Genomic DNA, 15,667 nt, shown 5'->3' with positions numbered 1-15,667 from the left:
CCCCAGACGAAAGAGAACACTCTTTTCTTGATATTCTCATGAATAAAAGGATTCATATTACACAGAAAATAGTTCATTCCTAAAACATTGGCTAAAAAATACCACACATTTTAAAGTATTTCAGGTATGACTTTGAAAATAAATACTACATCTCTAATTATCTTCCATTATCACCTTACCTTGCTTGACAACTGAGTAGCAACATCTCCCTGTTATTAATTAAAACTTGTAGCAGGACCAGAAAGGCTTTTGCTCGAATAAAAGTTGAAGGACTTTCAAGTAAACGAGTAATTGTAGTCACAAAATCCTTGGTGGAAATAAACACAGATACATTAATATTATTTTATGCAAAAAGGTTACTTGCACTGTATTTTTAACATTGTATACATTTAAAAGTTGCTCACTTTCATGTGCAATCTGTATTAGTATGGTACTTTTCATGTCACTCAGAAAAAAAAAGAAAAATCCATAAAACACTACTAAATAAATTCCATCCAAGACAAACTGGCCCAGTGCAAAGCTGCTTTGTACATCTTCTCAAGAGCTGCAACAAGTAAAAACTATCTAATGTACTATGTCCAAAGTGGTACAAAATGAACTACAAAATATGATGGAACTTATATTTTAAAATGTCCTACCTTAAGGATAAATGTAGGATATTTTAATATATTTATTTTAAAAGAAGACCAAAGGATTTTCAGAATACATAAATATTTCAGCACAAATATGACTAAATGTTTACCTATTAATTCCCATATATGCAGGAAGATTACAAACACCACCTTTGTTGGATACGATCATGTCTACATCAGACCCTAAATTATACAACAGATGCTCCAAATAGATGGCAAAACTGTTTCTACCTTCTCTGATTGTACTTATCTAAAATAATTTTATTTTGGCTTCATGAAGTGAAGAACACCTTTTCAAGGAACAACCCAAATTAGGGCTTGGAAAGAAAGAAAAAGGATAAACCACAAGCAGTAAGGAGCCATGACTTTCCTAATCCACTGACCATTCTCCATTCCTATGATAAAGTCAATTTATAAGATGCTAAAATCCTTGCTAACTCCTTACTTCCTGTAAATCCAAATGAAAGAATAATTTAAAAAGTTTAACAAGGAGACTGAGAAATAAAGAATAACCACAAAATATTTCCCTTCAAAAGTTTAACAATGGTTAGCTGACTGGATTCTGAAATCACAGGTTTCTTCTTCTTCTCTCTCTGTATTTTGCCCTGTATATTGAAAGGATTTTCTTCTCTAGTTTCTGGAATGTGGCCTGACATATAGAAAGATATGAGATTCATGTGTGCTGCCTCAGTTTCCAAGGGAATAAAGCTGAGAATCAGTGGAAGGAAAAAAAGAGCTCTCATATTATGAATAACAGAATTAGGTATTATGAGTTGTAAGAAGCGTAAGATAAGGATCATTTCTGCTCTGTCCAACAGTATGTTGTAATTCCTGAAGAGCCGAAGGAGAAAAAAGAAAAAGAAAAACAAACAAACAAACCAACCATATGGTGTATCCTCTACCTCCAAGGAATAAAAATATCTGCTACTCATCCGTACTCCTCTTCTATGAAGACCAATTGGGCTATTTGGTTAAAAAAAAAAAAAAAAGAATTAAAAAAAATCCATCTTCAAAGATCACCTTGCTGGCAGCAGCAATGGTGTTTTTTGGATCAGCTCTTGATCAGAATGCCTTGTTCTGAAAACACAAACCCTACTTAAAATCTCTCTCTCAAAAAAAAAAAAAAAAATCAGAATTATAAACTGAGCCAGAATTTACACACTGAGTGAATTGGCTCTATCCAAGAATTAGACTGAGCACAAATGGCCTCATCAACAGAAACTACCTTCAAACATTTGAGCTGGATTCTCAAGGGAGTAACACTACAGAATAAAGAGGTGCCTAGTGTGCACCTGCATGTTGTGTACAAAGTTTAAAATCTTGCTGTGTGACGCACATTTAACATACCAAGTATCATTCAAATTCCCTCTTCTAACTGAAAGGCAACTTCATTGCCCTAAAACTGAAAATCAACACTGAATGTGATTTTTTTAGAGACAGTCTTTGCAACAATTAAATATACCTCTTTACAGAGACTGGAAAAAGAAGAGGAGTGTGAGAGTTGGCCAACAAACCATCAGATTTTACTCTGATACCATTTTAACATTGTCTTCAAAAGCTGTCAGCATAGACAGTAACTACAGAAATCCCAGAAAAAAACAAGCTGTTATTAATTATTCTAGAACTGTTTTGTTGTATTTCTGTAATTTACTTCAGAAACAGAAGAGTTCCTCAATCTTGTGGTTAATAAGCATAAGCTGTGTAAAGTGTATTGTTTTGAACACTTCAACAGCTCATGGAGCATGACTTGTAGCTCCTTCAGTATGAACCTGCAGGGGTAAAGTTCTTAAATTACCATCTACTAAAAGCAAAGGTTGAAATTTTAATAAAGTGGGGTTTTGTGGGGGTTTGTGGTTTTCTTATGAAATTACTCAAAACCACCAAAAAAGTTTACACGTTAAGAAACACCGTAAAGCCTCAGACTTAGTGAAAGAGTATATATAATGCAACACTGCCTGTTAACATAAATGGACTTGATAGACCAAGCACAGGGATGCCATGACAAAGACACATGCAACTACAAGCCAAAGCACATCTGACTATTTTTAGTCCTCATGCTCCGGAAAGCAAGAATACTTCAATGTGACATGTGAGGGTTACCATGGGTTAAGACAACATTGTCAATTAAAATCAGTTGCATCAGACTTATCTGGGAATGTTCTAATAACCTGGCTTAAGAAATAAATGTGACATTTTGGAATCTGCTTTTCTGGCTGGTCTGAGGACTGCAAAACAGCAACAGTTTATCCAAAGAACATTTGAAGCACATCTTTGCTGACCTGCAGAACTCAATATATCAGAAAAGCCAAAAATTGCTGAAATACCGTCTAATACATTAATTATTAATCATTTCACTGTTATATTGCTCTTCCCTCCCCTGCAACTGTTTGATGTGTCCATGGAGACTCTATGGATACAGGGTAAGGGCAGTCTTTCCATTGCAAGTGAACGCACTGTCGACTGCAACAAGATCATGAGATTTTATGTTGGATACTCTTAGTAATACCGCAAAGCAAGTGTAAAACAAACCACAAAAAGCAATGATGTTTTTGAATTGGCTACACAAGGGCAAAACAGTTAGACCACTATTTCACTATACAGTAACTGAAGTTGTGATCGCAATAATTTGTTGTATTGTTGTGTATTTTCAAATTCCCTTTCTATGCACTGCAAGTGCTTCTATAATATTGTAAGTTAAGAGTTACAAAGATTTTGTTAAAGACATATCTTATTTTTTAATTCGTACTGATATTGACAGGTAAAAGACAAAGAACTGAAAAAAAAAGGAACTGAAATATGAAGGCAACGTTTGTAATGCACTTATAATGCTTTTTTTCAGTGCCATAATTGGATATGACCAAGATAAAAAGGGACTATGGCCAATGGTGCAGGGAAGCGAAGAAACAATGCAGTTGCGACAACATATTGCTGTAACTATCTGAATAATTTTACTTATTAGTATTTGAGAAAACACAAACAAATTAAAAAAAACATTGCTAATTACTTTCATCTGGCTGTCAAGATTCACCTTTGAATGAGTGAAAACCAGTCAATAACTTTTTGAATGCAGTTAGGTTCTTCCAGAGGTCAGATAACGGGGGGGTTTGTTTTTTTGGTGGGGTGGGTTTTTTTTGTGTGGTTGGTTTTTTTTTTTATCTACTGCTATAGTGTGTCAAAGATTTTTGATTTTGAGTTCTTTTCCCACACTTTGTTTTAAAAACATTATTTCAGTTTTTTTCATTTCCAAGACAAGAAACTAAAATAGAAAGGCTCTATATCAGAGAGGGATTTAGCCATTGTAGGTCTCTGAAGATTTATACTAACGTAGATGACCACAGAACTGTGTTTCTCCTTTGTCTTCTGGTTTTTATTTTGCAACTGGTTTTACCGCTGTTCTTGAAGGGAGTAGAAAATAAGGGCAGCCTTAAGTCTTGTAAGCTAAGGGAGTTTCCAGATAACATATACAAAGCTAAGTGATCTCCATCTTGAATTTATATCTTTAAGCATCTTTTAATATGTTGGCTTACAGCTGTATTAAAAAGATAGTCACAACCTTGTCACTACCTTCTGTACAACACTGAAGTCCTTCTGCCTCTTAAGCTATAGTATACAAGAATTCTACATAAGGCAAAATACTTTGTAGGCCAACACTACCCACTTGTTTTTTCTTTTCCCTTCTCTCGTTAAGGTGGACTTGTGTGTCATGCTCACAGAATACTGAAAAGTGCATGGATTATTAAATTCAGTTTTCAGCGATAAAATATTATTACTCCATGTAATGTGATAGTACCTGGCAGTTCAATTCGGGAGCAGGATTATATTTTTAGATCCTACTCAAAAAAACCAGAAATCTAGTTTCTGCTTCCAAAATCCTACAGTCTAATTTGAGGAAAATAGACATTCTATGAGATACAGGTTTATCTGAGCTGTAAAGCAGATACAGTTACCAAATGTGGGCACATGCGGTAGAACTAGACCTTCTTTACCAGTTTTAAAGCACAATGTTTTTTCAGTTACAGCTTTGGGTACTATTCCCACTTCTATCATTAGTTTGATATATGCCGTTAGAAGAATGTCTATTCGTCTATATTTCAATTTTCTAATCTGCAAAATTGCAACACTTGCTCACAAAACACCTATGACAATTCATGAATGATTAAGCAGCAATTTTAAACCCACAAAGTTTCAGCCATTACTGTACTGCATACCAATAAAATACTTTCTATTTTCCTATAACTAGTTGGAGAATTTCAGAGTTGATTATTTTTATAACATCAAAAATTTGATTAAAATAGTTCATAAGAACTGCAGTATCAGAAAGGGAGTTCTTTTAGCAATGTAAGTCCCATATAAACAAGAAATTCTTCACAGAAAACATCATGCTGTAGCCACCTGCTTGTTACACATTGCATTCTTTCGCTGAATGTTCAAGTGAATATTTTTTGAACATACTATACCACCAACTTACAGTAATGTGCACTATTAGAAACTGTGACATTACTGGACAATTTGCCACCTGTTAGTGCTGTTGTAGTGGAATCTGTGGAAAACTTAAGGTCAGCTGACACGTGTTTACAAAAACACATTGGCAATTCTGACAAGGCACAGAAATGACTTTTAGGAAGAGAATGAGTGATTTCAGGCTGCAAGAAGACATGGGTGAAAAACAATAGATTATTTTTTAATTTAAACATTGTTGTTAAAACAATGTGTACAGAAATCAAATTAATCTCTCGCAACTAAAGCCTAATAGATTATTATGGTCAAGATGACTGTTAGGTTACAGCATGCATTACAACAGACTATCTGATGAAAACACGAGCTAGAGTTCCTATTTTCTTTATGATTTTTAATCTTTCCAAGCAGAGGAGGATTACTTTTGTTTATGAATTGTGCAGACTTACTGTCAAAAAAATAAACGCTATTTCTCTAAACACAGAATAATTTGGTGATCAAAATAGAACACTTTTAATCATATCTTCCAAAAACTGTATTAGCCATAAATCAGAACCAGTAGTTTTATTCAGTGACACTAAAAAGAAAACCCTAAGTTATTAAAATGCTAATTTCTGCAAGACATTTCACTTACAAATTGGCCTAAGGTCCTTTAAGGAGAGCATAAAGTACAGCTTTAGATTCAATTAGGACATTCATTATTTTCTTTTTTAAATGTTTAAGAGAGCTATGTCAAATAGTTGTCCTCATACATTCCTTATTGTTTTTCCTTAGGGCCATTATCAGTTATGGTCAGGCTAGAGTTTTCTGAATTGATTGAATTCTAGCTGCAGTGGCAATTTATATACCCATTAGTACCAGCTCTTGAAGATCTGAGAGAGAGAAAGAAAAACTATACTCCTCATTATTTAGATTTTAAGCAAATAAAAATATAAAATAAACACATCCCTCATTTCCTGCTATTCACATACGTGTCACTGAGTAAGCATTTTGAAAACACAAAAACACTACCAGAGCCAACTTTAACTTTCCATTAGTGAAAATCCATGCCAGTTAATAATATTAATTTGAAATCAAACCTTTTCTTGAATCAGCCTCTGTAGATGAATCCCACATGACAACATTGCTGAAAACATGGTGAGCATGTACTGCTGAATTTTGCATATTCCATTTGCCAAGGAATTTAGTACAGCTGTTAATCCCACTTTTTCAATGACACTCTGGAAAGCATTGGGTGAGTAACGAGTAATTCTGCATAAAGCCTACAAAAGTGGAAAAAAAACCCCCATTGTTATTTAATGGGATTATTATCTCAAGAAAAATAATGGAGAATAAAAACAGGTGGTGACTTCTCCAATAGTTTAGAAATATAGAGAATTCATACAGTTTCATTCATAAGACAAATATTAGGGGAAAAGGCTACTTATTTTTAGAGACCTGGAAGTCTTCTAAATGCATTGCTATACACTCCATGCAGCTGAAACTGAAATCTTTGGTACACCAACATCAAACAGAGTCACATTACTCTTTCACTCTAGAGAACAATAATGATGGAGCGGTATAGTCCATGCTTGAGTCTTTTATCAGCACAGAATGTAGGTAGCGTCAGATCACACTGTACTAGAAAGGAGCACAGGCAGCAGAAAATAGAGAGATGGCATACACCACAAAAATTCTGGTCACCCATAAAGTTGGGCATCTTTCTTCTCTCTCTCTGCTTATGGACCATGATCTCATATGTAGTAGTTCACTATCTAAAGTCTATCTTTAGATCTAGATACTACTTTAGATCTAGACACTTGTTAAGGAACAGCGTTTAGTAAACATGCAAACTATTCTCCAAATGGTTGGTTTACAAATATCAGTAATTAAAACAATTCTAACAGAAAATGGAGACGCTGACTGCACTCTAGTGAAGTGAGCACAAATCTGTTCAGTGTATACTAACTTAGCTATTTCATAACAAACATTACCAAATAACCTCCAGGGTTGATTCATCTCCAAGTCAACACAGCTTTTCCTTTTGATACCTCTGGAAATACAACCTTCAAGATACTATAACTGCTTTTGTTCTCTCCAGATAAAGAAAATAAGACTTTAAATATCTAAAGAGTCTTATTTTCTTTGGCTTGCATGTAGTGTTAGGATAGGAAAACAGATTATGGCAATTATATTATTCACGTGAAAATCTGAATTGGTTTTAGGGAAAAACTGTGAAGGCGACTTTCTTCTGTGAAAAGTAGGCAATATTACCACTTCTTTGTTTTCTTCAGACCAGCTATATTTAGAAATAGCTGCATACTTGGTGTGCATTCAATAGTGAGGTCTTATTTAAGAGAAACTATAATCAATTACACCCACAGAATACTATCATCAGAGAAAAGCTTTCCATGTAGGAACCTCAGAAACTGTCCAGTTCACCAGTGGCCTTAGAAACATTACTCAAAACACACTAAAAAATAAATGAAAAAAAGGGCATAAAAGACAATAAATCAAGAATTTATGATTTTTAAACAGACATTTTATTGATGTCATTCATTTACTCTGCTCCTGTTCTTCCTCATCCTTTCTGGTCCAGGAACCATATCGACTGAAGACTTTTTTTTTTCCCCCTTCTTTTTTTTCTCCCTTCTTTTAAAACACAGACACTCAATCTCAGTTTCTTAGTACAGCATGCTATATTTCCCCAAGGATACAATCCAGTCCTTCACCTCTAGTCCGAGTTCTCAAAATGAGTGGGCAGGAGGTATACACATTCACTAAACATATCCTTGAGGGTCATATTACCAGTGAACTGCTGGGTCCTAGGCACAGACTGTGTCAAAGCAACATGGAGCTAACTTGGTGTCCTAACATGGTGTATGCAGACTTGCCAATGCCTTAGCTCTCTGCTACAGACCTCGTCAAACAAGGGTGACCATAGCAGGCCATCAGATGACCTCCAGGCAAATCTGGTAGGAAAGACATGGCTGTTTTCTAGGATCATATTGCAGCTTTGGAGACAGCAGGAAAACTCAAGCCCACAAACAGCCAAGGGGAGAAGCTTTAAACTCCCGTTAGCTTGTATCTCACAGAGTGCTCTGCTGTATGAGTGAAACCAACACTTCAGCAGAAAAGCAGAAGATAGAGTTTAATGGGGGATAGAAGACAAAGTATACTAAATCACTTCAGTAGATCCAGTATCTGGAGAGAACAGATGGAGACAGGTCAAAAGGTGGTGGAGCAGGAACTGGGAACCAGTGATGAGAAGAGGTAAGAGTAGAGCTCACACCATCATCTCTCAGCAGCGGTCCTGGAACAGGAAATGATCACAGTGAGAATAAGGCATTGGCAGAGCCTCTCCTGGTATTGGCTTCTCTGTCCTTGCTCTCTGCACAGCCTTAACCAGCACCTTTTCTCCCAGCAGCTCCAACCCTAGCGTCATGATCCTTATCAGTCCCTTCCAGCTTGAATTATTCTATGATTCTATGATCATCTATGCCCTATCCATTGCCTTCTGGTCTTACATGCCATACAGTGGCTGGATAACATTCACCCTTTCAGGATGTACTCCATGACTCTCTCAAGTTTGAGAATGAATGCATTAATGTATCTGCAATACCCAAGTCTCTGAAAGAAACTATTCAGCGCCAATTATTTAAGAAAAAAACAACACACACACCCCCAAAAGATCATGTTGAGCTTTCCCAAATTAGTTTCCACTTAAGTGGCTTATGTTTTGTTACTCCTCCTCCAGCAGAAAAAGCCATCTCTTAGGAACAAATTTAAAAATTATTAAAAAAAAAAAATTTAAAAACTTTCAGTATACTGGAAAGAAAATATTCCTTCTGCTGCTGAGCTTGTCAGAACGTCACTTTGACATCTTACAGAATTATTTCTCCTCTGAGTCTAGCAAAATGATAAAAAGATATAGCTTTCTTACAGGCAAAATCTGTGATATTTACCTGAGGCATGTGGGACTCCAAAGTGAACAAAAATACTGAGACATAGTCCTGTTTGCCACCTCTGACAGGCAGGACAAGGTAAAGTGTCATTTCTTGACTCCAGAGACTGAAGAGAGAGAATGTTCTTGATATATTTTTATTATTGATTGAAATAATCATAAGTAGAATTCTATAGTGCCTTACTACTGATATACTTTACAGACAGCCTGCTAGCTGTAGGTAAAGATATGACACATGTATTTCTTAACAGAAATTTATTTTTACATGTGAATACAGATGTCAGTCAAGAATAAATTCTTCAGGATACATTCAAATAAGGCAGATGAGACTGCAGAATAAAATACAATAGGACACTGATGATTTCAATTTACGTGGTCATGCAGAATAAAGATGCCTACATATCTATAGCAACAATTTAATGAACGTAGAAATTGTACAGTACAATATAGCTGGGGAATACATTAGTATTTTACTTTAAAAATCAGTATGTTACTGAAATCTCTATGAACTTCAGTTGGTAAAAGATCTGCCTGTGCTAGATTTCAATATTGATTGGTTATTTTTTTCTAAAGTTAAGATTATATACCCAAATACCCCAGCAGTATTAATACATAACCATGATTTATATCAGGCATTGAGTAATAAATCCAACAAGTAAGTTCACCCTCTTGTTACTTTAGTGTTTCACTACAAAGCAGCAAAAGGATTAGAGTACCACCTTAGTATATTCTACTTTAGAAGCTTCCTTGTCCAAGTCACTTCATATGTGGTATAAAATAATTAAACCTCAGTCTTTTGATAAAGGACACAATCCCCAAAACAGCGGAGGGGAAAATCCAGGAACACATTCAGACCCAAGCACACCTGTGTGAAATGATCTGTCTGGAAGAAGGAGATGGAATGGGCTATGTGGATAGCAATAATTTTCATGAAGACCAGAAAAACAAGAAACAAAGCAGTTGGACCAAGGATGTAGAAGAATCAATGACTCCTACCCTTGCAGTCCCCCTCACTGCTGCTTTCACCCAAAGCTCTCCAATATTTTAAGCTGGAGCAAGCCCTACCTCGAGCCTGACTAAAACCTCAGTAACTACCTAAGGGAAAGGTATGATCTCCAGTAAGCCTATTGCCTTCACAGGAAAAAAATGTTAGTTGGGAATAGGGGTTTTTTCTTATATTGTCCATATGTATATTTATAAAACAGATTTGCACAAGATGTTGAAGAAATTTTTGCCTCAGCAGAACTCAGTGTGCACACACAACTTGGTTGTCACTTTAAAACGCTGGCCTCAACACTAAAGCATGCACTGCTAAGGAATTTTGACAGAGAAAAGTTAATAGAATGATAAAAAGGCATCTTTCTTACTGAGATTGACAACTGCCGTTGAAAGGATGTCCCACAAATCAGCTGAGTTTCTCTAGGGAATCCTGGTAATTTCAGCTATCGTGATCTCCTAAAACACACTGCTTTGTCCTAACATATGTCATCTATAAGGGCTTCTAGAGTAGTTCTTGAAGACTGATAAGCTTTGACAACTAAGTCTATGAATTTGCATTATAAAGGAAAGAAAAAAAATCAGGAGGCAAGAACTTGGCAAAAACAATATCATTGCCAGTCTTATGAGTGCCAACCCAGGAGTGCCAGATGATTCAATTTTGAACTACAGTATAAATATGGTAACTTACTATGCACGTCACTGCATTTAACATCCCTGGTTGAACAAGAAGCCCATAGAGATCACATTGCTTTATCACAGCTGCAGTGACAAGAGGTGAAGGAACGGAGGAACTCAAAATTTATGATACTTTCAATCTCCTCACTTGGAAGAGACCACAAAAATGCCAGCACTGTTTGACTGAACTGAGCCATTAAAAAAGCCTCATTGACTAGTAAGTAGTGGCAGCTGTCAGTGGACACAAAAAGAAAAAAGAAAGTAAAAAAAAAAAAGAGTCAACTAGGCTACAATAAGCTCTTCAGGTTTTAGCTTCCTCTTAAGCATTTTTTCCTACCTTCCAGATAAGATGCATGAAGATTTTCTTCTCATCGGGTGTTATGGAAAAAAAGGCAACTCCAGTAGTGCTTATGAGAGGCTAGCTACCCATAGCATAAATACTATGACAAAGAAAAGATTTCTCAGTGGCTCACCTCAACCTTACAGCCTTGGGAGGATCAAATGATCTGGGATCTCAAAAGGGGCTCAGGATAGAGAGGGACAAACAACAACCCTCTCTTCTCATAGTCACTAGAAACCTCATCTAAGGGCAAAGTGTACAAACCATATGGCACTGATGATACTGTCCTGAGCCCACTGCTACAAAAAGCTGTAGTGAGTCTGCACTGATGACAAGTACACTTCTGATTCTCAAGAATACAACTTCTGCACATTACTGAGCAGAAAAAAAGCTCTTGCCTACCTCAAGCATACTATATTTTCCAAGAAGAAACTGACTTTTTAAGAGGATTTAAAAAAAGAAAAAAAAAGCCCACTGACATTTCCTCTGGTGATCTTTCTTTGCTCAGTGTCCAAATGTTGTTCAGACAGACTGTTTCTCTGGGATATGCTGCTCACTGTGGCACACAAAACAGGCGTAACTGTCCAACTGACTGCTACAAGTGGAGCAGCTCTGGAAGTCTGGTGTAGGAGTCAAGGGAATGGTAAACACTGAAGCAAAGTTCTCCAAGTGGATAGCAGAGAAACAGGAGGAAAACTTCAGGACAAGTTGAAAGAGAGAAAAAGAGCTACGATCTAGTAGCAAACAAACAACTGCCTAGTCTAATGATTGACAAGAACTGAAAGCACAAGATACAAAACAGCCCTTATGGCAAAAGTAGTGGTAGGAGAGAGGACTGAGCAGACTTGTTTAAATACTCAATAAGTAAAGGAAATAACAACTCTAATCTCCAGTCTTTTACCATATATACAGTCATGATGTAAGCATAAAATTCACAGATCAAATGGGTAAAGCCTCAAAAAGAGCCTTTCTGAAAAAGCAGCCTACCAGCCAGACTCATAAGCAGGCTTAAGCTATAAATGCTCTGTATAAAGGTTACACATATTTTACATTTTTAGAGACTGACAATCCTATACCCATAAAAGTTCTAAGACTAAAGTTTTTAAAAAGAATGTCAGGTGCCACAGAACAAAGGCTTCTGTAACGTGTTTTACTAAATAAGCTTACTGTTCTAAAAGGTCAACACATTTTCCCAGTATTTGAGCAGTTTATTTCCCAGGCAAGACTCTGCCACAAATACACACTAAGGTGAATGTTTAATAAATACATATATTTTTAAAAATTATAAATTTATTCTACCATTTATCTTTTCAGCCACACTTCAGATATACCTTTAATACTCTCTCTTTTATTACTTCAACGCTACACATGTCTAAGTGCATACTGCTGCAGCAGCAACATTACTATTTTCCATCTGGGAAGCCAACAGTAAACTCATTAGTGAGCCTGAGCTCTACTCAGGAAATGAGCACCCAGTTATCACACTTCATTTAAAGTAAGTCAACTTATTGTTCACTTCCAAAATATTACTTGTATTGGTGGGTTAAGGCTTTTGTTTTTTCAACAAGAGATATGGTTAAACTCACAGCCCTGCTAAGTATTTTCTACCTCACAAACCTTTTTGTTCCAAACCTTTTGCTTGCATATCATAGCTCTGTTTGTCTTATTATCAACCTATATTAACTTACAAATTCAGGGCAGAGACTAGCCCTGACAATTTTATAGAAAGCAACATGATGATTTCAAATATGTTGTCTAAGCAAGTCTGTGATAAAAAGAACTAACACTTTTCATGTAAAACATCATACAAAAAAGAAATTTCAATTTTCCAAGAATTCAATTGATTCTTTGAAAGATTAAACTTTTCAAACATAACCCATGATCACCAGCGTAACAAAAGGTATGTTCCAGAAAATGATGAATTGCAAGGACTTTTCATAAGCACTGGACTGTGCACTTTTCAATTTCAGAAAATTTGTAAATATATTTTAATGTAATCTGAAATATAAATACATATACATACAGAAAACATGCTCAAAAACATTTCCGTCTCAATTCAGAATGCTTTTCAAAATAAACCCCAAAACATTTCCATATCACAAAAGGAAATTCCTTACCGAAACAGCAGTTATCTTCAAAGAATCTACTGTAGAATGTGTGAAAAGGTACCACAAGACAGGTCCGATTTCTCCTGTAATAAATCCTTGTGCATGGCAAGACAGAGTAGTGCAAACATTTTCAATGATCTTTGCTGCCAAATGGTTCACTACCCGGTCTTCCTATAGGAAGGAGAGGAAAGGAAAACTCATATGCAAATGTTTCTAATGTTTTTGATTTCTTTTTAGACTACTGCCTATGTCCATGTTTTATTCCATATGTATTGTCTTAGTGTGGTTTCTGAATTTTATTTGATACTTGCCAAAGTCATTTCATAGGAAACCTCAACTTGTGACAAAGTTACGTTTACAGATCCTACTTCCCCCACTTTCTCTTCTACTGCAAAGACAATTTAATACGAGTATAATTTAATACAAAATCTTTCAGCTCCAAATGATCACCCCAAATTAAATGTAGTCACTAAAAAATGACAAGGTTTTGGTATGTTAGAGGCGTTCCATGATCAGTGTTTTATGAATGAATGAATGTGTATCAAAACTCATCACTACAACAGGCTCTGAAGAGCAAGATTATAAGATATACAGTTACATTAGGAAAAATAAAATTAATTACATTAAACCCTCTTTATTCAGAAGATCCAACAACCCCCTCGGATAAAGAAAAAGCCTTCTTGCAAGTCAAGTTATTCCATAATTCCCTTCTCTTCCTCTTCTGAAACAGACAATCGTGACCAATGTTTAAGAGAAACCATTGGGTCCCATTCTCTACATCAGTTCCTAAATTTCCATAAGGGATTCTGAATCCTTCATATTTTTAATACTAATCAAATAATCATCAAACAAATCTGCAAAATCATTTGTGGAAAGCTACTGTATATGTACTTTAGTATCTACATAATACCATACATACTACAATGTCTCCATGGAATAAAAACCATCATGTCAGAATAATCACGAGCCATCAGCACATCATGAACATCACATGGCAACAGTTCTTTCTCAAGAAAACTGTTACTGACTCCAATGAAAGCTTAACTTAATACAGATCACTTAAAAGCAGACTCTCTACTTTCTCTCTTCTCCCCCTCATCTCCTTTCTTTAGTATGTCTTCCCCCCCCCCCTTCTTTCACTTAAAAGCAGTCTTTACTTTAACAGAACTGGAAGATTCATTGCTGGTGTTTTTTTGGCTGTGCATTGCCTCACCTTACCTCAATCTTTAGCTAGGGATAAGTGAAGTCTTTCAACAATGTCTTAAATGGCATTCTTTACTTCAGCAAGAGTGAATTTTAATATAAGACAACCAATTTAATTTGTCAAGTCTACCTCAAAGCCTGGCTTCACAATTAATTCATCATGATATCTAATTGATTTCTTTCTTAAACTAATCTCCACATTATCATACTAACCTTTGGATTTCTGACATTTATCTTCACAATCGGAACCACCAACAACTGTGAGCAATGATAATGAAACCTTTCAGGAAGCAGTACAAAAGCCTTCCAGAAGGGGAGAACTTACACTTCATGAAAAATATATTCAATATCCACTCTTCCTTCTACTGACTTAGGTATTCTAAAATATAGATACTGATGTAGAAATATTTGGAAACTCTAGTAGAATGCTGTTAAAAAAAAAAAGCTGTATTCATCGTTTTCACGCTAATCCTTCCTGTTCTCCCAAAGAACTGCAGCTCTATGCAAAATACTTAAAAGAAATACCAAAGCCAATTCCCATCTAAACTAGTTACACTCTTGTAAAACTCTACTGATTTCTCTGGTCTTCCTTCTGATTTACAGCCATGAAACCAAAGAGGATTTAGGCTTCTCTGTTTTTACAGTTTTTATTACTGCAATATATTGTATAATATACAAATACACATACATGTTTACCAAAATTAAGTTTCTCAAAACTTTTCATAAATAATGTTAATTTTTAATCTTTTTCTGTGAATTATACTACTGAATTTCAGTCTTTTTTTTTTGTACAGTTAAGGTAAAAATACATGGATTTATCAAACTGACTATATGAATTTAAAATTGAATCCATAATTGAAATGTTAATAGTCAAGTTAAATCTCTCTTATAGGTGAAGTGATTACTAGGAATGCCAATTGGAACTCCACTCCTACTTTAAGCAGGCAGAAACACTTCATAAATGCACTATAATCCCATTAATAAATCATAATCAAAGCATTATACAGCAGGTAATAGTTATTATGAATGTTAAGAAATTTCCAGATGCAATTACAGCTTTTCTTCACAAAATTTCCCTCTCGGTGCTGGGGAAGATTATGGAGCAGTTCATCTTGAGGGCACTCACAAAGCATGTGCGGGACAACCAGGGGATCAGGCCCAGCCAGCACGGGTTCATGAGAGGCAGGTCCTGCTTGACCAACCTGATCTCCTTCGATGACCAGGTGACCCGCCTAGTGGACAAGGGAAAGGCTGTGGATGTGGTCTACCTGGACTTCAGTAAGGCCTTTGACACCGTCTCCCACAGCATTCT

General features: G+C 35.8%; 1 protein-coding gene across 1 annotated transcript in view; it reads right to left on the bottom strand.

Moving 5' to 3' along the window:
* The window catches only part of ULK4 (unc-51 like kinase 4), a 247,806-nt gene that overhangs the window by 174,351 nt on the left and 57,788 nt on the right, over window positions 1-15,667 (bottom strand). The window contains 3 exon segments of the mRNA XM_009321252.1: window positions 180-307; window positions 6,167-6,349; window positions 13,162-13,323. Of these exon segments, the coding sequence (XP_009319527.1) occupies window positions 180-307; window positions 6,167-6,349; window positions 13,162-13,323 (473 nt within the window).

Source organism: Pygoscelis adeliae, unplaced genomic scaffold (genome assembly GCF_000699105.1).
Source record: "Pygoscelis adeliae isolate BGI_AS28 unplaced genomic scaffold, ASM69910v1 Scaffold280, whole genome shotgun sequence".
NCBI classification, from domain to species: Eukaryota; Metazoa; Chordata; class Aves; order Sphenisciformes; family Spheniscidae; genus Pygoscelis; species Pygoscelis adeliae.
The sequence above is the reverse complement of the archived record's forward strand: the minus strand, read 5'-3'. Positions and strand labels throughout refer to the sequence as shown.